Source organism: Lates calcarifer, linkage group LG4, assembly GCF_001640805.2.
Source record: "Lates calcarifer isolate ASB-BC8 linkage group LG4, TLL_Latcal_v3, whole genome shotgun sequence".
NCBI lineage: Eukaryota > Metazoa > Chordata > Actinopteri > Centropomidae > Lates > Lates calcarifer.
In genome coordinates this window covers 24,232,112-24,254,079 of record NC_066836.1, presented here as the reverse complement: position 1 = coordinate 24,254,079, position 21,968 = coordinate 24,232,112, and the positions used below count along the sequence as shown (strand labels likewise).

Here is a 21,968-nt window from a genome sequence, read left to right as displayed (position 1 = left end):
ACACTGAGACAGCCTGACTGACGGATGCTGATGTGTTACACATCACACCTTGTACCAGCCCGCTATCTTAAATCACTCAGCATCAATCACATAGCATGAGACACTGACCTTAACTGAGGTTTGTTAGGCTAAGTAGCATAATGGTGATTAAATGTCACCTTGTTTGAAAGAGTTTTCAATACAGCGAACTGTGAATTAATACTAAATTGAATCATCTAGAGCCTCTTCAGACGAGGTTTTTTCTTATTTTTTATTCCATCTCGCTACAGTTCGGGTGATTTGCTACACACGCACTTCGTAAGTTACGAAGCTCGTCCGCTCCCAAAGTGGCCTTCACAGACACATGGCTTGCGGTGCGTTCAAGTACTGGCGGTGGTGCAATTAACATTGGATAGTTAATGTTGATTAAATCATAGCTGTTTGTCGTTCTTCTTTTTTCTTTTGTTTCTTTGCTTGTCTGTTTGGTTGATTTGCTTTTTTGTTTTGTTTTTTTACTATGCTGAAGGTCAAATATAAATTCACCTGCATTCGGGTATACTTACGCAGGACCCGTAAAGATAAACGGTATAGGTAATGGATGGGTGAACTTAACTTTTCACTTTAACACCACAAGGTGGTGCAATTAGTCCACGTATATTGTTGATTGTGTATTAAACTTTAGGGAACAGAAGAATTCACAACTTCTTTTCTCCGTGTGCAAAATGATTGGGAATCCAGTTAAAGTAAAACTATGAAGAGTTGGAGAGAGTACACGAGTTATTCTTTGATATGTGACTACATTAACATAGGTTACTTGTGGTGCAATGTAACTATTGTAAGTACATTTACTCAAGAACCGTACAGCTTTGAGGTGGGCTACTTATCGCCTACACGTGAGAATTTCAGTCTTAGTCTTCTTTATTTCCTGCTCCCGTCGTTCCTTTCTAATTTCACTACATCAATACTACATGAATCAGGTGAGCTGCTAGCTATTTGGAGGTAACTTTCAACTGTTCATCATTCAGTTAAAAATAATCCCCCTTTTATCAGGTCGTTTTAGTCTGTAATTTTAAGCCCTTTAAGTCTTATTTCTTATCTGCCAGTGCAGAAAGAATATGCTAGCTGTTCTCAATACACAATTTGTTTTAGGTATTTATATGTCGGATCGGGATTTATTTAACATATTTTACCAAGGGAATCTCCCTTTTTTGTTTCAAGATGCAGATAATCATTTCTAGAATATTCCATAAACAAGGTGATTTCACTTATAACAGACTGAAAGACTTCTACTACACTGCCAGTTTCCTTAAAAAAATAAAATAGTTTACAGGACTAAATTACAGACAGAAATGGTTTTATAATTTGCAAAAAATGACTGGAATGATTCTACTCCAGTAAGATTTTTTAATGCATATCTACATGGTACTGCCTCTCAACAGCCTGTCCTGGTTTAGTGTCTGTGCCTGTGTCTGTGTGCACGCGCGTGTGTTCTCATGGGGACTAATAGGACCGACTGCGTGCAATGAAAGTCCAATTGTCACGTGACACAGGAGCTACAGCACCATTGTCATGGAAACGGGCAGCTCATCAGAAAACATCCGGGTTTCCCACTGCAGCAAGCGACTCAGCCAGAGGAATCGATGAGATATTTGGTGAGTACAGGTCATTCAGAGTGTTACTGACTAGAACCACAGAGTAACAGAGTGTCTTTCTGAAAAGAAAAAAAGCCCACGTGTTAAAAATAGGCGGTGTAGTTGGTTGTGGTGTCTGCTGTGTCGCTGCCAGTGTAAACAGAATGTGGTAATACTTCCGTGCTTCCGTCCATGATATTCACATTACAATCGTTGTCTACAAGCTTCACCTTGTTTGATATGTAAGATGGTGCAGCATTGGGGCCAAGGCGAGGAAGTTTTTAAAAAAACTATACAAAACACATCAGAAACAACAATGAATGTTTTATAATGTACTTTCACAAATTCGATTCGACTTTTGTCAACTTTTATTTTGAAGGCAAAGTGACCTCAATGTCTGCCTTGTACTAGATAACTTCACGATGCTGCAACTGAATAAGCCTGACTAGATGTTATTCCACACTCGTACTATCGAAACACACAAAATGAGAATCGGAATTTGGATCCTGACGCTCTCTAAATATTCGTGTTGTTCAGAAAACATTTGACCTTTGTAAAAAAATGCACGGAAACATTGAAAAGGGCTTTGTATTAGACTGAATTTGATAAAGCTGTCTGTCTGACTGTCGCTACACCTTCCCTCTCAGGTCGTCATGGAGAATAACAGGAATGGGATGATGCCGTTCCCACCACCCATCAGCAAAGACAGGGCATTCTGGGAATTTCCAAAGGTACAACTTCTTCTTCTTCTACTCCTCCTTATTCTTTTTGTCAATACACTGTGGTCACAACTGTGTGCTCCAGTTTAATCCACACACAGGAAAACCCCTATCTTTTACTCTGTAGATCACTGTAGTTAAAATAGTGGGAGTTCCAGTCTAGAGGATGTTAATGTATTGGAAAAGTGTGACTTCTTCCTAACTTTCTCAGGATGTTAAATCAGATCACAGGTAATTATGTGCTGTTGCAGTCAGCGACCCGATCCAAGCCTCTGTCACCATATCCTCCTGTCCGCTCAGTCCTCGCCCAATAAAAGCATGAGCCACTTTATTTGGACAGGAATCAATAATGTTTAGTAATTTTGGCACCAGTTAACAGGTTCTTAGTGCAAATGTCTCTCCTTGTTTGCCTGAGAACCCTGCTAGTGGTTCTTTGCCAGTATAGATGAATATGCTAGATATTTTAAGTCATGTTATTAAGCTACAGTCTCTTAAATAATCATGAGTATAGTTAAATATACAAGTCTTTAAAACTGTGGCTTCTTGTTTTGCTGTTTCTCTACTGCAGATTTAAATCAGTCTTGCAGTCAGATTTAGCTAGACTAGCATTTTGTTCACTTTCAGTTCTTTTGCTTTATAAAAATGGATACTGTCTTCCATTTTGACAGACACTCAAAATATCTTAAAGTCTGAAACCACACATGCTAAATTTATGCAGTAGTAAAACCTATTAACAATAGGTCAAAGTAATACTTGCTTCTGTTTTTTGAGTGATGTAAAAATATACCCACAGTACTGCGATTCTGGGTTTGCTGTTTGTCAAATGTTGCAGTACCACAGTGACTCACTCACCCACACTACTTAAGTGGGTTTCTCATGATAAAGATCTGAGTTAACCCAGTTTATTCTAACCCAGTTACAATGTAACATGCATGTATAAAAATCAAACAGCGTCAACTTGAGTAACCATGTTAAGAAGGAATTCTCACAGAGTACCCACAGAGGCACTTGTTGACAACCTGTAAATTATTGCTGCAGCAGTACATTACAGAATAAATTGCTGATAGGAAGATGAATCTTTCTGATTTTGGTGATGACTCAACCTTTCCCCTTGAACTATTTTTGGACTTGAGTGAAACTATCGCATGGATTGCCATGAAATCTGGTACAGATACTCGAATGACTTTGTAGATTCCTGCACTTCCATCTTGTGCCATCATCAGGTCAATGTTTTCTCTTATCCTGTGAAATGTCCCAATGTCTACTTGATGAATTGGGCCAAATTTATTTAAATTTATTCATGAGTTCAATATCCATGAATGATTTGATACAAACATTCTAAGATGAACTGTTGAGTGATCCCTTCACTTTTCAACTAGCATCACCATCAGGGTTAGGGTTAGGGTTACACTTTTAGTTTCGCCAAGATTTTGGTTTATATCTAAATTATCTGCAAGACACCATTCCCCCAGCTGTTCTATATGTTTGAGCCTATTTAATAAATGTTAACCACCAAACTTAAATGGTGAACATTATACCTGCTTAACAGCTGCATGGTTGGGTAGCATTGTCATTGTGAACATGTTAGCATGCTGTAAATTGTCTGATCTCATTCTTTTCAGTGCTACACACCTGAGGCTTCTCTGCAGCTGAAGAAAGACTGGGACATTCAGGCTAAAGCAGCCTGTAAAGACAGAGCTGCCAGGCATCAGCCGTGAGTCTCCTGCTTTGGGTTGATGCATCATTCTTAGTTTTGCTTGAACATTACATTTAAATCATATATGTCTCAATGTTAGAAAAAAACTTGTATCTTCTTTGAAGGTGGGACCGGCAGAAAATGTCAAAAGTGGTTGTTGTTGGGGACCTCAATGTGGGGAAGACCTGCCTCATTAATAGGTACTTCATCAATAAGTAGCCAGTTAAGACATAACCTATATAACTGAGATCACAATATCAAAACCACAGCTAAAACACATAGGACCACATAAATCAAGACAAAACTGCATGTAAAAAGTCTATATGTTAAAAGTGTATGGACACTTCTCTTGCCAATACTGTGTACTATGTTAACTTGGCACTGTTGGAACTGACTGGTTACACCTATAAGAATTAAGGAAAGTGCTTATAAATAGGTCTAGGGCCTGTTGACTGTCAATCTAAGTTCTAATCACCAGAGGCAAAAAGAAAAACCTTGACTTGTTTTTGCTGTTGTCAGGTTTTGTAAAGATGTATTCGAAAGAGACTACAAGGCCACCATTGGAGTAGATTTTGAGATTGAGAGGTTTGAAATATCTGGAGTACCTTTCTCCCTTCAGATGTGAGTAGTTTGAGTTTGAATCAATAATCCTGCTCTACAACAGCATGTAATTTAAGAGTACTTTGTGTTTTTGATGTCCATGTTCGTCGGTAATCGCTTTTGTTTTTTACAGCTGGGATACTGCTGGGCAGGAAAAATTCAAGTGCATTGCGTCTGCATACTACAGAGGCGCTCAGGGTAAGAAGTTGCTGTAATGAATAATAAAAAATGGTTGTATGTCTAATGCTAGGTGAGACTGTTTTACATTTTAGCTCAGGTAAGCTAATAATTCTGAAACGTGCTGTTCATCTTTTCCAGTCATTATCACAGTCTTTGATATGGCAGACATTAAGTCCCTGGATCATACACGGTAGGTATGGTAATAACATCATCACTGGGCTTATTCTACCACTGTATAAAGTTTAAAACAAATTGCAAAATTTTGAAACAGATATAATCAATACCTTTATGTTGACAATTAATCACATGACTATGCAAAAATGGTGACAGTAGTCATAAACCAGTAGAGAATTATCATCCAACTATGATTCCAAATGAATGCTAATGTTACTCTTTATTTTATTCATCTGTAAATGGGCAAGTGTTTGCTAACATTCAAAAGTCCCAGCTTTAATTTGAGTTGCTTTATGTCACTATAGAAAGAAGTGTGTGTGAGATAAAGCCCTTTTAACATATAGTGGGCTAAAAGCAGCTGGACAAAAAAATTTTGAGCATTTTATCTTGATCACTCTTTGCAGTATCTGTGATTTTAAAAACTGAATCAGCTGAATCAGTCACCATTTTAAAAGACATATCTTATACATACAGTAAAACTGAGTAACAACTGTTGCACTGTAAGATAATGTAAAGATTATTTTTGTTTTGTTATGTTCTCATAGCCAATGGTTGCAGGAGGCAATGAGAGAAAATGAGCCTGACTCCTGCTTCATCTTCTTGGTTGGCACTAAGAATGACCTGCTAGTGAGTATATTTTATATTATATTTAAATGCAGATTTTTACATATATATTTTATTCTTTCAGTACCCAATTGTGTTGTTCTTAAGCCCTCAGAGGAAAGACAGAGGACAGAAAAAGATGCCATTAAAATAGCAACAGAAATGCATGCAGAGTTTTGGGCAGTTTCTGCTAAAACAGGTATAACCAAGCGCTCACACTCATCAGTTGTTGCTATATGTTACATTAAGAAAACATAGATAAATGCATCCAAGAAAAGCAGAAAGCCACTGTAAGAACCTACTATTTTCTCTTATTTTCAGGGGAGAACGTGCAGGAGTTTTTCTTCAGGGTGGCAGCTTTGGCCTTTGAGAAGTGCATGCTGAAGGAACTGGAGAATGGGGTTCCAGCTAGCATCGGACGAGGTGATTGTATCAGTAAGTAATGACTCAACTCCTACCAATTACAGATTATAAAGATAATGGAACTCTTGAGGATATACAAATCTAAAAAAAATGTTTGTCTCGACAGACTCAGATCATGCCAAACTGGAGGAGGCCACATCCCAAGACATGAAGAGAAGCTGCTGCTGATGAAAAGAGGAACAGAGAGCTGTTAAGGAGAGCAGAACCAGACAGAGGCTGTGTTCTGAGCTTTAACTGCATCATGTTCCACTGGACTGAAATGTGCTTTAGGACATGTACCATTAGGTCTCTTATTTCATCAAAACAGCCATGTATTTTAACCTTTACAGAAGGTTTGACCAGTACATGTTCTTGAAAGTCTGTTGTTATTGGACTGAAACTATTAATAATGGGTTCTTTTTGCAGATACTTATTCTTATAAATTTGACCATTTATAGCATAAAAGTCCAAAAAGTATTCAATGGAACTAAATATTTAGACTTTGAGAAACCCAGCATAAAATCATACAGTGGTAATAACTAATATTTGAGTGTGATCAGCACATCTCATCACAACCAGCATGGTTTATCTCATGTAGGTCACTTCTACAAACTCCATTGTGTCCATCATTTCAGAGGGTGGCAGAGGTGTTTGAACCTTATTGCATTTGGGACGTAAGGCCAACATCATCCCTCATGACACCTTTGTATGGCCACTAAAGATTGTCTTTACCACTGTAACAGTGTTTATTTCCTTGTACAGTGTTGTTGTGGAATATTGTTGATTATTATGGGTAGTACACTGATAAAGGAACAAAATGTTTAAATTGAGAGGCTAGAATTTGGGAGCAGGTAAACTAAATGGTTATGTTTCCTTTCAACTCAACATATATAATGGTCAGATTATAATGTAATTTCTTGAACTAATATCTTGATACAATGGGACAATATCTGATGTAAGCAGTTCTGAGACCAGTATTTTGCCTGATCATGTTGTTATTTAATAAAGTAGTTTATCAGCTGACTGAACTGTTTTGTCTGGATAACATTCAACATTATGAGGTATGGCTGTGCAAAACCCACAAATCAAATCATACTGATGAAGGATTCTTTATCTACTAAATACGCTGAACATGCACAGAGGCTTGACGACGCAGTGGTTCAGATATCTAAAATATTTCAAGTGAAAAATCAACGCTCGACAGTGTCAGAACGGGATTTCTTAGTACATGCATCTATAAATAAAATGTAATTAAAGAAAATGTATAACAAGAACGAAATCGTTGGGATTTGTAGCATACGCGGTTATACAGAAAAAAAAAAACCACGCGTTTCACGCCTCCAAAAAAGCGATGATGGGAATGAGCGGAGTGAGCCCTCTTGTTTCGCTAAGATACTCTCTGAACAAACGCGAACCAATCATATCACACAATTCCATGTTTTGGAGGAAGTGACACAGAGTAAGCTAGTTAGCCAGCAAAGTGCTGTAGGTTTCCACACTTAAGACGGTAGTTCTGTGTTATTTTGCCTACACGGCTGTGTTTTCTACGCAAGTATGCATTGGTGCGGCTAGTTGAGGCTAGTGTTAGTTTGTTTAGTAGCTGTAAATCGTCTCAAATTAGCCACATGCTACGCTAGCAAATGTCAACATCCCAAGCAGTTTGAGCTGTTGAGGAGAGACTGCTCAGGTACTGATACATGTGTGTTCACTTGCTCTGCCCGACCTGACTTACTGTTCAGATTAACGTTATATAAATATATGTCTTGAATGTATAGTAGTTCTGTGTGTATAGAGAGAACGTTCATTACTTTCGATATCTCTTTTACAACACGCAACACAGCTTTCCGATCAGACTGCCATTGTTCAGCCACTTTCCACACAGACTTTTAACATTACCCACTCTCATAGTATTAGAAAATAAAGTACATCGCAGAATTACAGTGTCTGTAATAAATGAGTTTAGGATTAGCAAGACAATAGAAGAGAACAAACACTCAAGGCTCGTGTTAGTTTGCTTGCCAACTTTTACAAATGAAGTAATGATTTTGTTCCTCAGGTGGTTTATCATGAAGACCAATAAGTCATACAAGCTTGTGTTACACAAGAAAGGTTTTGGTGGAAGTGGTAAGAGAGAATTTGCAATTCCACTAGATTAAATTCATGGTTCTCTTTTTTTAAAAGATTTGAAAGATTGTCATTCAAAATGCCTTTTTCTTTGAGCAGATGATGAATTGGTTGTCAACCCAAAAGTTTTCCCTCAAGTCAGTTTAGGGGATATAATTGAGATCGCACACCCCACAGATGAATACAGGTGAGCATGCATGATGGGAGAATCACTGTGTTAGGTAGTTTTCATAATTTATCCTTGATCCTATAATCTGTCTGTTTTGAAATTCCCAGTCCTCTCCTGCTGCAGGTGAAGAGTCTGAAAGAGGACCTGCAGAAAGGTAAATGATCTGACACCATGTAGCAGCATGTCCGCCATATTTCAAAAATTAGATAAGGCAAGATCAAGTTAAACTTAAATTATATCTGTGTCCCCTAAGAAAGTTGCTTGTTGCTACAGTAGTAGATTTGCAGAAAATTTGTTATCTTTTTTGCTGCTCTTCTTTGAAGAAAATAATTGGCAGATTAATTAATAATATAAATTACTGTACAGTTGCAGCACTGCTAGAGATGGATGATCAACAGAAAAACAGGAATGCCTCACAATTTAATGCAGTCCAATACAGCAGCCCTGCAGCATATCCTGCCTTGATGTGTGACATGTATAATGCTGAACGTTTCTTGGTGCATAGACATGTAGAATCAACACTGAAGTTGGTGTTGTTATAGTTTTTTATGCATTAAATCATAGGGTGTTTCTTACCTCTTACCATATACTGTAATTGGACAAATATACATTAATTGTAACTGTTTTGTTATTGTATTAACTAGAAAATTCCTAGGTTTGAGATAGTTGTTTTTTTTTTTTTTTTTGCCTTTTCACCACCTGTAATGGATTTTTTTGTTCTCATTCAGAGACAATCAGTGTGGACCAGACTGTAGCACAAGCCTTCAAACTTCGTGCATATCAGGATGTCATTGTTAACATAGTCGACCCTAAGGTAAGTTCGCTCTGAGTACTCTGCAGCTCCTTCACTTCAGTTAAAGAGAATCTTTCAAGCTGTTTTCTAATATGAAGTCAGGACAGTGTCTGGAGAATCAGGTCCAGACATTGTCTGGAGATGTCCTTTCACTGTTGTAGCACACAACAGGAGATTGTCCGTGTTAGACACGTTACCTATTGGAAATATTCAGTTTGGTTTAGGGCAGGGGCTTGGTTGCTCACTGTGAACCTATTTCTCTTGATAATGACCGATGCTCATGCATCAGCTCAGTCAGACTGTTACTTTGTACTAGGGATCTAGCAGAATGAAGTCTGTTTACTGTCGGTCTAGTTGATTCAGACATTTGCTTTCTTACATACAGCTCATCTAGGTAATGTCTAGATAAGTTCAGGGTTGCAGTGCATGTGTTTAAGTAGCTTCATACTTACATCATTGCAGGATGTAACACTGGACTTGGTGGAGCTGACTTTCAAGGACCAGTACATCGGCAGAGGAGACATGTGGAGACTAAAGAAGAGTCTGGTAGGGCATGTGAAAGTTTATGAATCTGAATAAAAATGTTTACTAGCACATGAGGATATAACTGTGACAATCTTTATTCCAGGTGAGCACATGTGCTTATGTGACGCAGAAAGTGGAATTTGCAGGAATCAGGTACTAAGCATAAATTTCATTTTCTACATAATGCATAAATGCATTTAGAGTTACTTGAATGTAGAAGAAATCATCTGTGATTTTCTGTGACTGTATGTGTACGGGTTAAGAAAAAAAGGCAAAGGGGGCAGTTATGGTGTGGTAACCTTCCTCACATTAAAAAAGAAACATTTACATAGATACATGTTTTGGTGTTTTAGCTCAGCCTTCCCTTCCCTTGTTCTCTAAGTGCAGGCTTATGATGTTTTTAATTCTATAGAGCCCAGGCCAGTGAACTCTGGGTGAAGGGAGAGAAAGTGACCTGTGGTTACATCAGTGAAGACACCAGGGTAAGTATTTACTAATGATTGCAGATGCTGATGTTACTGGTCACACATAATTGATTGCAAATACTTAAGAGTGAGCATTCAAAATGTATGGATTTGACTTTTTCATATAACAAAACATTGCAAGTGAGTCAGTATTTACCACAATTTTAATTTCATGCAGTTTAGACGAGTCTCTATTGAAATAATAACTAGACCATTGTGTGACCCTAGAACGTAATACTAAAACCAAAATATGTTATAGTTGACAATATTTTTAAGATGGGAAACTCATCTTAGGTGATATCTTAAAATAGCTCAGTGAGATGACTCAGAGAAAAGCAGCAAATCCTCACATTCTAGTTCACATTCAAGCTGGAACCAGTTGAAGATTTTGCGTAATGTTTCTGCATGATCAATGATTTCTATTATTAACTAATGATCAAATTTGTCGTCAAGTTAACTTGCTATTGATCATCTAGTCATTTCAGCACTATGTAAGTGCTATGTAAGTACTAAAAGGATGAAAGCATCTCTGGGAATTCTTACAGCAAGCGTGTAGCACTATGTGCTTCCTGTCAAATAGTCACTATAGGATTTATTTTTCTTTGAGTCATTAATTTCTCTGAAAATCATCAACAAATCAACACAGGTGGTGTTCAGGTCCACATCTGCGATGGTATACATCTTTATCCAGATGAGCTGTGAGATGTGGGACTTCGACATCTATGGTCAGCTGGACTTCTCTGTTTGGTCATTCATACTTTATGAGCTTGTTTTGGCTGAATATGACACTGACATGTACGTGTGGAGGAGAATGCCTGATTTGAGTGTTTTCTTTCAGGGGATCTCTACTTTGAGAAGGCTGTAAATGGGTTCCTGTCTGACCTTTTTGCTAAGTGGAGGGTTTGTGATTCCCATTTGTTTACCTTTGTAACTCTAAAACTTTTTCTCCAAAATGAAGGATTAACCATTAATAAACAAAAGCAATGTTTAATGTCACTGTAGGAGAAGAACTGCAGTCATGAGGTGACAGTTGTACTTTTCTCACGTACATTCTACAATGCTAAAACTATTGGTGAGTCTTCTTTCTTGATCATCATAATGAGTTTTGGCACAAATGAACACAGCAGCAGCGATATCTGAGTAATTTATCTGAGTTATCATTTTCCTCAGATGAATTTCCTGAGATTCTAAGAGGCTCAATCAGACAGGATCACGAGGGACGTTTTTACGAAGACTTCTACAGGTAAGCATACTAACATAGTATTTTATCAAACATTATTTGGAGCTCATCATAATTACAGACTGGATGTCGGTGGAAATTGATGACTCAAACTGTTTTGTGATCAGGGTCGTGGCTCAGAACGAGAGACGAGATGAATGGACGTCATTACTGGTCACAATAAAGAAGCTTTTCATCCAGTATCCTGTCCTGGTGCGACTGAAAGAAGCAGGTAGCGAATGAGTCGAGCGTTTGGCTGAGTAAAAGATCTTTGGATCAGGTGCCACTTGAAGCTGAAATCCTGTGTTTATTTACTACTCATACCAGATGGTTTTCCTGTGGGTTATAACTCAACTGCTGCTCAAGGAAACTACCTGGAGGCCATTAACCTTTCTTTCAACGGTATGTACTCTAACGCTAGAGTAGTGTAGAGTAGTGTTCTCAAATAAATAAAATTCTTTAGCAGAGAGCAGGTGTATTCCAGCACTTAAAGTAGTGTAAGTCAACATCATAGTTATGACTTGTAGGATTTGTTGTATGCGTTGTGCAGCTATACTGAGTGTATACAGAGAGCACATGTCTTTTGTTTTTTTGATTCAACAAGTAATACTTAAATAGAAAATCAGACAACTGGAAGAAGTCTAGAGCCAAGCTGTTCATGTTGAATGTTTGGTTCTTCTTTTTAAACATAGACACATGTCATCAGTTTGATTTAAAAACTGCAGTTTGTCTCTCAGGGCTCAGGTACTAAGACTTCCTGGACTGCCATAAACTCAATAGCAGCCAAAATTTTGTGGTGGTTATTATGGATCATGGAGCAATTTGAACAGTATGTACTACTAACACACACCATTCAGCCACAACATTAAGACCACTTACCAGTTGTTGTGGCTGAATGGTGCTTTGCCTGTGGTATACACAGGTGTGTGTGTGTGTGTCAGAGAGAAAGAGAGAGAGAGAGAGAGAGAGAGACAAAACATTAAAATTCCTTATTATTCGAGAAGTCTTCAATATCACGTGTCAGGACGATTACTAACTAGAGAGGACAAAAAAGAAAAGCTGAAATCACCATATCTCCCACAGTATTTGACAAGCACTACATCAACCGTAACTTTGACCGCACTGGACAGATGTCAGTGGTTATTACACCCGGTGTAGGAGTGTTTGAAGTGGACCGACTGCTTATGATTCTCACCAAACAGCGAATGATCGACAATGGTGAGTGTGACGATACCAACACATTGGACACAGCCAAACTGGTTAACAGAGAAAAAAAGAATCATTATATGGTAAATGATGTTGATGACACATCCTTTTCCCTTTAGGTATTGGGGTAGACTTGGTGTGCATGGGAGAGCAGCCATTGCACGCAGTACCATTGTTCAAGGTAAACATATCTGGGTATCAGTGTCTGTGGTTGCTTCAGGCCAAATACTGTACCTGTTTGTTACTGATAGTGTCGCTCATTTTCTCTGTAGCTGCACAACAGGACGACCCCTGGAGACTCTCGTGTGGGAGACGACTATAACCTGCCTCACTGGATTAACCACAGGCAAGACAACACGATACACCATGAGAATAAAGATCAGTACAAATTTTATGTAAAGTTGTAATCAGTTGTTCTGTGTCCTGTTTGCATCTTTTTCTTCCATGCCCATAGCTTCTACACTTCCAAAAGTCTGAACTCTTGTAGCTCCTTTACCCCTCGAATCAAACTGGCTGGTCATAAGGTACCTTCATTTTTCAGCACTGATATTCTACTTAAAAAGTTTGAAAAAGGTTTTTCGTATGTTTTAACATCTCATTAAATTACAATTATTTCTAGATTCATGCTGAAAAATTCAAGAGCAGCAAAGACTACAGTGAGTTGTGATTGTTAATCTCTCTGACACCTTTTTAATTTCTTAAAGTATGACTTAATAATGATCATCTTTACTCTAACTTTCCTCACTGTGGCCTCTTTCAGCTCTCTGTGCTCCAAAGGACTCTGACAACACCTTGCCCATACAGGTGGACTATGATGCCTATGATGCCCAGGTGTTCAGACTTCCTGGTCCTTCCCGAATTCAGAGGAGCACCAACTTCAGGTATCTGACCATTTGCACAACACTCCACTCCACTAAACACAGTGGAGAGAGTTACTCTTTCTGTTGAACCTTGTGAACTCTCAGCCCTGTTGAACAGTAGTGACTGTGTGTCTTTCAGGATGGGTCGAGACAAAGAGATAAGTGGGAGGAAGAGCTGGGGCTCGGTGGATGTCAGTGCAGGCATAGGGGCGTCCCCTCCTGTACGCTCTGGTGGTCCTGAGGAACAGCGTAGCCTGGCCTCTGATGATAGTCTGGGTCCAGTGTCCAACATGCTGCTCATACCCCGCATGCCTTCTGCCCAATATGAAGTCAGCAGTTCTTTGGGATACACAAGCACCAGAGGTAACCCCTCCAGAGGTTTAGTCTGGACCTGTCCCGCTGTGCTTGTGTGCGCCACATATTTTTCCTTCCTCAGTCCCGTTCCTGTTGTCTTGTTTTCTTATTTCTTTTCTGTTGTTCAGAGTTGTTGGAGAAGATGATGGACTCTCAGCGGGACTCCAGTGCCCCGGGCAGGTTCACAGTGGGAAGTGCTGAGTCGACGCTGCACATCCGTCCAGGAGGTTACACCCCACAGAGAGCTCTGATAAACCCCTTCACCCCTTCTAGGATGCCTATGAAGCTCACCTCCAACCGCCGCCGCTGGATGCACACTTTCCCAGTCGGTGAGGTGACACAGAGTCCTGCACAAACACACTGCCTCCCGCCATCAAGAATTTATTGGAACTAGTTCAGGTGTGGGATGATAATCTTAGCAGAGGTGAGCTTGTTATTCATCACAGCTTTAGGAGATTGCTAATTTAGACCACTCGCCTTACTTGTGCTGGGAAGTCTGGTAAATTGACTCAAGCGATTGAGTCAGCTTCATTTGGGTCTGAAGACCACAAATTTGTAGTTTGACAGTGTGTAGAAAGTTAGCTTACCAGATATTTGTGGCCCAGCCCTCATCTCTGTTTGAGGCTAGCAGCCAAGTCAAGTTGCAGTGTGGGTAATGTAGACACCAGGTTTTGACAAAAAAGAAGAATGCATGGAATGAAAACAGTATCTCTGCTTCTGCTGCATTGATTATGATCCTTATTTTAAAAAATCCTGGGTCAAACAATGTCATAGTGTAATGCTAAATTAGCGCTTCATTGATATTTTCATTAGAAATCATTTTGAATTTGTTCCAAAAGCACCAGTAGCGATCCCCAAAATCACAACTGAAATTTCCAAAAGAAGGACAACTGTGGTACAACCTAATATTCTGTATACCATGAGTCATCATCAATCAAGATCAACTACTGGCCTGATTTAAATCAAATTTTGTATGAAATTTATGGTCTTCAGAGGATGACCCCTTTTTTCTGTGACAAAGTATCTTAAAAACAAATTGTGGATTTTTAAAAATGAAACTGGCTTTGGATGTTCACAGTCATCAGAGGATAAATTACAGTGTTTTTGGTGAAACCCTGATCTTTCTCTAGCGCCACCATGAGTCCAAATTTATTAACATATTTGAGATTTTCAGAGGATGAACCTTTCAGTTTTTGTCCAGGGCTTGGTGTAGGGCATCTACACAGTCATGTTTGTCTGGTCTGTGGTTACAAAGTGCCATGTGCCATATAAACCAAGCTTGGACCCACACATAGTTATGTATGATGGAGAATAATTTTTTTAAGTAAGGGCCAGTGACTATTGTTGGTATTGATCCAAACAGCTGACTGTATGTCCTACTGTTGATTTTCAGGTCCTTCTGGAGAAGCAATCCAGATTCATCACCAGACCAGACAAAACATGGCTGAACTGCAGGGCAGCCAGCAGAGAGATCCTGCTCACACCTCTGCTGAGCTACTGGAGCTGGCTTATCATGAGGCCACTGGAAGGTTAGACACACCTGCTACAGGGAACAAAGATTTCCTTTGTAATAATTGTTGTCTTAAAACACAGACAGTAAGATGAATGCTTGTTATTTGTATCTCTATTTAAGGCGAACAACCTCTAGGCAAGCAGGAGAGAATGGCCTTTACATTGGTGGAGGGATGGATGAGTTCACTGGAAGTCCAGGGAGCAATAACAGTGGTGATATACCTACTCATAAACAACATCCTCCTGGAACATACATAGTATTTTAACACTAATTTATATGTATATTCTGTAGCTCATTCTACTTTACCTGCAGTGATATAAGAAGCACACCAGGCTTGTGGCTGATTAGCTGTTTTCCAGTAATATCAATATCTATCAGTGAGGCTAGCACTATCCTCAGTTTATTCTTGAATTAATTGATCTACTGACAAGTTTTATGTGTTTATCCAAAGCCTGATATATCATATTCCTCTGGGCCATAGAGTATTATGGACCATGTTGTTGCATTGAGTGACTGATTCAGTCTTACATACGCTGCCCTGTTGCCCCAATAAGCATACCAAATGTGGGTTAATCTGCTGCTGGAAATAGTCCCCAACAAATAATAATTTTTATCTGAATGACCACAGACTCTCTATCAGCTCCAAACAGTCTGACTATTCTCCTCTGATTATCTTCTCTCAAAAACAAGGTGATTCCATCCACAGAACTGCAGCTCACTGGATCTTTTTGGTTTTTGGCTCCATTCTGTGTAAACTCAGAGACTGTTGTGTGTGAAAATCCTGATACCATCAATCATGCCATAGTCAAAATCCCTTAGATCCATTTTTTCCATTCTGATGTTTGATGTGAACATGAACTGAAGTTCTTGACCTGTATCTGCAGGATTTTATGAAGTGCACTGTTGCCACATGATTGGCTGTCTAATAATTGCATAAATAAGAAGGTGTACAGGTGTTCCCAATAAAGTGCTCAGTGAGTGTACTTTAGACATTACACATCCCAAACACATCAGTAATACAAACAAGGAAAAGGTTTTTTGTTGAGACTCATTAATAATGCAGAGGCAACAGGTGTTTATACAAATGATGATGAAAACTACACAGGTGAATGTATGTGACCTTGTAAACTCATTAGATAACATTGGTACCCAGAAAATGTATAACTGGAAGAGTTGGCTCTTTACAATACACACACAGTCTTGCCCTGAAGACTTTCTGCCAACTTCTGCCAACAAAGATGGATGCATTATAATTATGTTTTGCCTCACTATCTACAATATTTTTACATCAGGTGAACTACAACTACTGCAACTACTGATCCATTAGTCGTTAGCTGAGAGAAAAACAAACCACATTTCAAGTAAAAATGCCAGAAACAAGGTGGTTCCAGTTTCTCAAATGTGAAAAGTTGGTGCTTTTCTTTGTTATATATGATAATACATGAACTGTCTCTTTGACTCTTGGTTAGACAAAAGAAGACACATTGCTTTTGGTTTTGGGAAACAGGGATAAACAGTTTTTGCAACTTTTTTGCAGCGCATAGCCCAAATGATGAATTGATGATGAAAGTCATTGTTAACTCTGATCTCTGTACAGGAACTCTGACTAACCATGGCTCCTCATTTGAAGACTTATCCCTCACCAGTGCTGATCCAAGTGAGTCCATCTTGCCCTTACAAAAACAAAGACATGTCCATTGATAAGTTGCAGACGTTGTCATGTAGCCATACCTCAGGATCGGGCTGTAAACTTAATCAACAAACTCATGATGCCAATAAACCTTCAGAGGTGTCTTTAACCTGTGAGGGCTTATTCAGCTTTAGCAGGCAGGTTTCCCCACTTGGCATCTGTCTCCAGGGGTGGCAGGTAGAAACAACTCTTACAGGTCATGTGGTTTGGGGGTACCCTCTTCTTCTCCCTCTGTATCCTCTCTTTCTCTGTTGGAGTCTGTTCTCTCTCTTTCTCTGGGTCTCCTCCTGTTGATCTGTAACTTAATTCTTAATACCAGGTGTTCAAATCCTCCAAATAATTAGGCCTCCCATAATTTTACTACACCATGACCTGTTTGCACTCAACAAACCTTATCTGCATATCTCATTCCTGCATGGCGGTGCGCATAGTGTATTTGGCTTGATTTGAAATGTCAATCTTTCTCTTCCACGCAGTATTTTGAATTGATAGTTTGCTCACCATCTGAATGTTTGCATGCTGTAATATCTCTGCTTAAATTCACTCAGTCACTTCAGAGTTCACACCTTTTTTGAGCTCGGGACATATTTTCCACTTGCTTCTGAGTGATGTTGATCACAGACTGACTGTCACAGAGCCACAATCTGCATGTTTGATCACTGCTCCACAACTGCAGGCCCCTCAGGAATCATCAGCAGGGGCGATGAGGCCAGTAAAAATAACACTTAACTTGTTTTTTCTTCCCCTCTCTTCTTCCTGTTTTGTGTTTTTATCTTCATCTTCACCCTTTTCCATCTCCATGTCTTTATCCTTTCTACTCCTTTCTTTTCTTATCACTCCACTGTGCTTCCCTGCCCCCACCCCCCACACACATGTACCACTCCACTCTGGGTACATGCATTTGTCTTTGCTGTGGGGATTTTTTGTTTGTGTGTATGTGGGTGTCTGTGTGTGTGTGTGTGTGTGTGTGTGTGTGTGTGTGTGTGCATGTGTGTGTGTCTGTCTGTCTGTCTGTGTCTGTGTGTATGATGTGGGTGCTCCTGAAGCCCTGCTGCTGTCTGCACCCCCGACAGTGCCCAGCTTCTGCTGCACAGTGGGGGTGGACTGGAAGTCTCTGACCACACCGGCCTGCCTGCCCCTCACCACCGACTACTTCCCTGACCGCCAGACGCTGCAGAATGACTACACCGAAGGCTGCTATGACCTGCTGCCGCACAGTGACCTGGAGAGGTAGACAACATCCTGTCTTCGCATTAAAACTGTCTATAGCCAGTCACTTTGTGCCATCAGTTTTCATGCACTTAGGAGTAATTCCCACTCAAGGTCCCCTCACCATTTTTCTTCTCAATTTTATAGATTCAGGTTGATTTTCCTTTCCTTTTAAAAATTACTCGGAACAGTGCTTTCTTACTGCCTCAGTATAATCATTTTGATTAGTGTTGATACACTAATCTCAGTCACATTCACTTATTGCCGTGTGCTCACAGCATGCTTTCTTTGACCCTTGCTTTTGCCTCATGGGCTACATGCAGTCTGTCCTACTGTCTTGCTGGATTCTGTGGAGGACAGCCTGAATAGAAGACTGCAGGCACTGCTCAGGGCTAAAATAAGCACCACCACGTTTTCTGAATTACTTTGGTTACAAAAAATAGTAGTAGTCGCATTTCTATTTACAGTTCATATTCTCCTAAAATGGCATTAGAATTTAGCATCAGTAAGCAATCAGTAAAGCACAGTGCTATTCTCAATATTACAGTTTGTGGAAGCTGGAAAAATGGCATTAGCATTAAAAAAAACCATAACTGAGATTTTTTTCTTTTTTCGTCTACCTCCTCCAAGAAAAGAAAGGGAGAAAGAGAATTAAATGTAATTTACTCCCAGTGAAAAATACCAGGTTTTCCTGACCAGGTTTAAGCAAATCACCCATGTTTTCATATTCTGTCTCTTCCTCAGGCGTGAAGATGAAGGTCCAGTGATGAGTGCGTCTCAAGTTTTTGAGGAGTTTATCTGTCAGAGGTTGATGCAGGGCTACCAGATCATCGTCCAACCAAATAACAGGAAACCACAGCCTACTGTAGCCACACCACTTGGTAGTAGCCCTCTTTACTCCAGAGGTAACTTAACTAGTAGTGTTTAATATACTGTATATTTATTCAAATCCTTTACATTACTGGTGTGTCCATTGCTTGAAAATGTATGAATATCATCATGAGTGTATTTTTTATTTATCTGCTTTGCACATCTACCTTTACTTTGCATAATATCAAGTCCAAATTACTGTTAATTAATGTTAAATGATGTGTAGTTATTAGATGATGTCATTTCTTTTGTGCCCCCTTGTTCTCAAATCTCTTCTGCTTCTGCCTCAGGTAGATGTTTCCAGGAGTGGAAAGTAACTACAGTGCTTTCAGAAAGTCTTCAGACCCTTGTTCACATTTTGTCCTGCTGCAGCCTCATGCTAAAATCAATCCTCATCAATCTACACTCAGTACCCCACAATGGCAAAGCCCAAAGAGAATTTAAATTTTTTTTTTAATTTGTTATAAAGTATTTTTTGTCAGAGTGGCCAGACAGAAGCCTCTCCTCAGTGAATGACCCAAGAACGCACTGAAAGGACTCTCTGACCATGAGACACAACGATTCTCAGGTCTGATGAAACCAAATTGCTTGGCCTCAGCAGTGAAGCATTGTGATGGTAGCATTTTCATCAGCAGAGACAGGGAGACTGGTCAGGGTTGAGGGAAAGCTGAATGGAGCAAATTATATAGACTTCTCTGAAAACCTGGTCCAGAGCACTCAAGACCTCAGACTGGGCTGCAGGTTTACTGTCCAACAGGACGGCGACCCACACAGCACACAGCCAAGACAACACAGGAGTGGCTCAGGGACAACTCTGTCAGTACCCTTGAGTGATCCAGTCAGAGACCTGACTTGCCCAATCAAACAACTCTGGAGAGACCTCAAACTGGCTGTCCACTGACAGTTCCCATCCAACCTGCCAGAGCTTGAGAGAATCTGCAGAGAAGAATGGGAAAAAAAAAACCAAATTCAGGTGTGCAAAGCTGTGTCACACCTGGGAAGACTTGAGGCTGTAGACGCTGGATGCTTACTGAGTAGAGGGTCTGAATACTTAAGTCAGTGTGATATTTCAGTTTTTCCTTTTTTATAAATTTGCGAAAAATTCTAAAATTCATTTTTTGCTTCGTCATTATGGGGTATTGAGTGCAGATTGATAAGAGGAAAATGAATTTTAACAATTTTAGCATAAAGCTGCATCATAATGTGAAAAAGGTAGAGGGGTATGAATACTTTCTGAAGGCACTGTAAGTACATTTACTCAAGTACAGTACAATTTTGATATTCTTTATGTGGACATTTTTACTTATACTATACATATCAGAGGGAAATGTTACACTTTTTACTCAAATACATTTATCTGACAGGTGTAGTTACTTAACAGATTAAGATTTTACATTCAAAAAAATAAACATTTATTAAATACAGTAATACATTGTCAGTGATCAAATCTGCAATTCCCAACCTTTTTGGCTTACAATAAAGCATTGTGAAGTTAAGGCCATATTTTTTCATTTTCATATTTCAGGTCTCTGAGTCGTCAGCAGTCCCACTTTAACTTCTCACATTTCTCACACATCTTTTACAAAAAGCTAAGATTAGATAGAAAACCAAACACTAATACAAATCAGTGTAGTAGGATTTAGGTTTTTTGTTTTAGTTTAGTTTTTTTCTGACCCCATTAATCATCTCACAACATCATAGATTTATCTTGGGACCTATTGTAGGTGCCTGACCCTTAGGTTGTGAAACACTGGGTTAAACTACCTAACTTTAAATAAAGTTGGTAAAACTAGCTCCACCTCAATTAGCCACAACAATGAAGTGCAGCTTTACGATCTAATTTAAAGTAACACATTTTACTGCAGTGACATGAATATTTGTGAAGACTGGAAGAGAGAAAACAGTCTACAAGCTCTGGTTTCTGTATTTGAGAAAAGAGAAACATCTACAGACCTTTGCTTATTGTATGTGTCATTTTCTTGTGTTTTCAGGTCTGGTCTCCCTCCGTCGGGCAGAGGAGGAGGAGACCGTTTACTGGCTCAGTATGGGCCGGACCTTCCATAAAGTTTGTCTCAAAGACAAAATAATCACTGTCACTCGCTACCTGCCAAAGTGAGTGCACTTGACAATGTTATTCATGCCATGGCCAGCTTCTCAAGTGGATAATGTGTGTATGTAATCTTAGTTTCCTAGAGGTATTTAGAAGTACAGGGGTAGTTGTATGTATATTATTATATATTATATATGTATATACTGTACCTCCCTATCACTGTGATAAGACTGAGACGTAACGCACTGTTCATCTTTACAGTAAAACAATGAATCATTCTTAAAGCAAGTGAAAGGATTGAAAGTGTGCGGTTTGGAAGCTGAGTGTTAAGTCTGCAGACTGAAGTTAGTGGGGAAGGAGTTACTACACAGAGATAAGTCTGCTGTTGTAACTTAGACAGAGCTGCTTGAACCACAGGGTTGAAAATTCCAAAAAATACTTAATGAATTCATATTTCAAAATGACGTGTGTGTGTGTGTGTGGTGTGTGTGTGTGTGTGTGGTGTGTGTGTGTGTGTGTGTTTTTAGGTACCCGTACGAGTCAGCTCAGATCCAGTACAGTTACAGCCTGTGTCCTCCACACTCTGATGCTCAGTTTGTATCCTGCTGGGTAGAGTTTGGCCATGAGAGACTGGAGGAATACAAGTGGAACTACCTGGACCAGTACATCTGCTCTGCTGGCTCTGAGGACTTCAGGTACACTCACACACACACAGAGTATTCATTTACACACAGTTGAGCCCTCCAACACTAATCTGGACAACTTCTGTTAGTTATAACTGATTTCACAATCAAAAACATGGTCTATTAGAATAGAATTGAATAGAATAGTATTCTCACTCACTATTGTTGAGATTCTGGCTTTATTATCCTTAATAAATTAGATATAACCAAGCAATTTGTTTTATTTTTTTACATAATCCTGGAAAAGAATAAGCA

The 21,968-nt window shown here is 39.3% G+C and overlaps 2 protein-coding genes across 6 annotated transcripts in view; both read left to right on the top strand.

Annotated features, from left to right (window-relative positions):
- The first annotated feature begins 1,478 nt into the window (after positions 1–1,478).
- Positions 1,479–7,007, top strand: rab36 (RAB36, member RAS oncogene family). Its single transcript, XM_018695929.2, has 11 exons — positions 1,479–1,631; positions 2,258–2,341; positions 3,952–4,043; positions 4,151–4,225; positions 4,545–4,646; positions 4,759–4,823; positions 4,944–4,995; positions 5,525–5,606; positions 5,691–5,781; positions 5,904–6,017; positions 6,112–7,007. The coding sequence occupies exons 1-11, from the start codon at positions 1,620–1,622 to the stop codon at positions 6,171–6,173; spliced, it is 831 nt and encodes a 276-aa protein (XP_018551445.1). The 5' UTR covers positions 1,479–1,619; the 3' UTR covers positions 6,174–7,007.
- Positions 7,008–7,427: 420 nt separating this feature from the next.
- The window catches only part of depdc5 (DEP domain containing 5, GATOR1 subcomplex subunit), a 30,095-nt gene continuing 15,554 nt past the window's right edge, over positions 7,428–21,968 (top strand). For 4 of the 5 annotated variants that reach the window (XM_018695941.2, XM_018695944.2, XM_018695943.2 and 1 more), the window contains exons 1-29: positions 7,428–7,671; positions 8,041–8,108; positions 8,208–8,295; positions 8,385–8,431; positions 9,006–9,091; positions 9,533–9,616; positions 9,699–9,748; positions 10,008–10,077; positions 10,706–10,784; positions 10,898–10,959; positions 11,062–11,131; positions 11,230–11,302; positions 11,407–11,510; positions 11,606–11,680; positions 12,362–12,496; positions 12,604–12,665; positions 12,757–12,830; positions 12,939–13,008; positions 13,104–13,140; positions 13,245–13,365; positions 13,484–13,707; positions 13,827–14,027; positions 15,092–15,227; positions 15,332–15,423; positions 16,809–16,868; positions 17,948–18,131; positions 18,855–19,015; positions 20,972–21,092; positions 21,558–21,725. In XM_018695941.2, the coding sequence (XP_018551457.1) occupies positions 8,051–8,108; positions 8,208–8,295; positions 8,385–8,431; positions 9,006–9,091; positions 9,533–9,616; positions 9,699–9,748; positions 10,008–10,077; positions 10,706–10,784; positions 10,898–10,959; positions 11,062–11,131; positions 11,230–11,302; positions 11,407–11,510; positions 11,606–11,680; positions 12,362–12,496; positions 12,604–12,665; positions 12,757–12,830; positions 12,939–13,008; positions 13,104–13,140; positions 13,245–13,365; positions 13,484–13,707; positions 13,827–14,027; positions 15,092–15,227; positions 15,332–15,423; positions 16,809–16,868; positions 17,948–18,131; positions 18,855–19,015; positions 20,972–21,092; positions 21,558–21,725 (2,792 nt within the window). In that variant the 5' untranslated portion in view covers positions 7,428–7,671; positions 8,041–8,050. The remainder of the gene's footprint in view (positions 7,672–8,040; positions 8,109–8,207; positions 8,296–8,384; positions 8,432–9,005; positions 9,092–9,532; positions 9,617–9,698; positions 9,749–10,007; positions 10,078–10,705; positions 10,785–10,897; positions 10,960–11,061; positions 11,132–11,229; positions 11,303–11,406; positions 11,511–11,605; positions 11,681–12,361; positions 12,497–12,603; positions 12,666–12,756; positions 12,831–12,938; positions 13,009–13,103; positions 13,141–13,244; positions 13,366–13,483; positions 13,708–13,826; positions 14,028–15,091; positions 15,228–15,331; positions 15,424–16,808; positions 16,869–17,947; positions 18,132–18,854; positions 19,016–20,971; positions 21,093–21,557; positions 21,726–21,968) is intronic. The other variant, XM_018695942.2, reaches the window with a different exon arrangement.

What these genes read in the sequence shown, in the direction of transcription:
- rab36 (XM_018695929.2), top strand. An exon ending in GTACCTTTCTCCCTTCAGAT is followed by an intron (nt 4,647 to 4,758) that starts GTGAGTAGTTTG and finishes TGTTTTTTACAG; the next exon opens with CTGGGATACTGCTGGGCAGG. An exon ending in GCACTAAGAATGACCTGCTA is followed by an intron (nt 5,607 to 5,690) that starts GTGAGTATATTT and finishes GTTGTTCTTAAG; the next exon opens with CCCTCAGAGGAAAGACAGAG.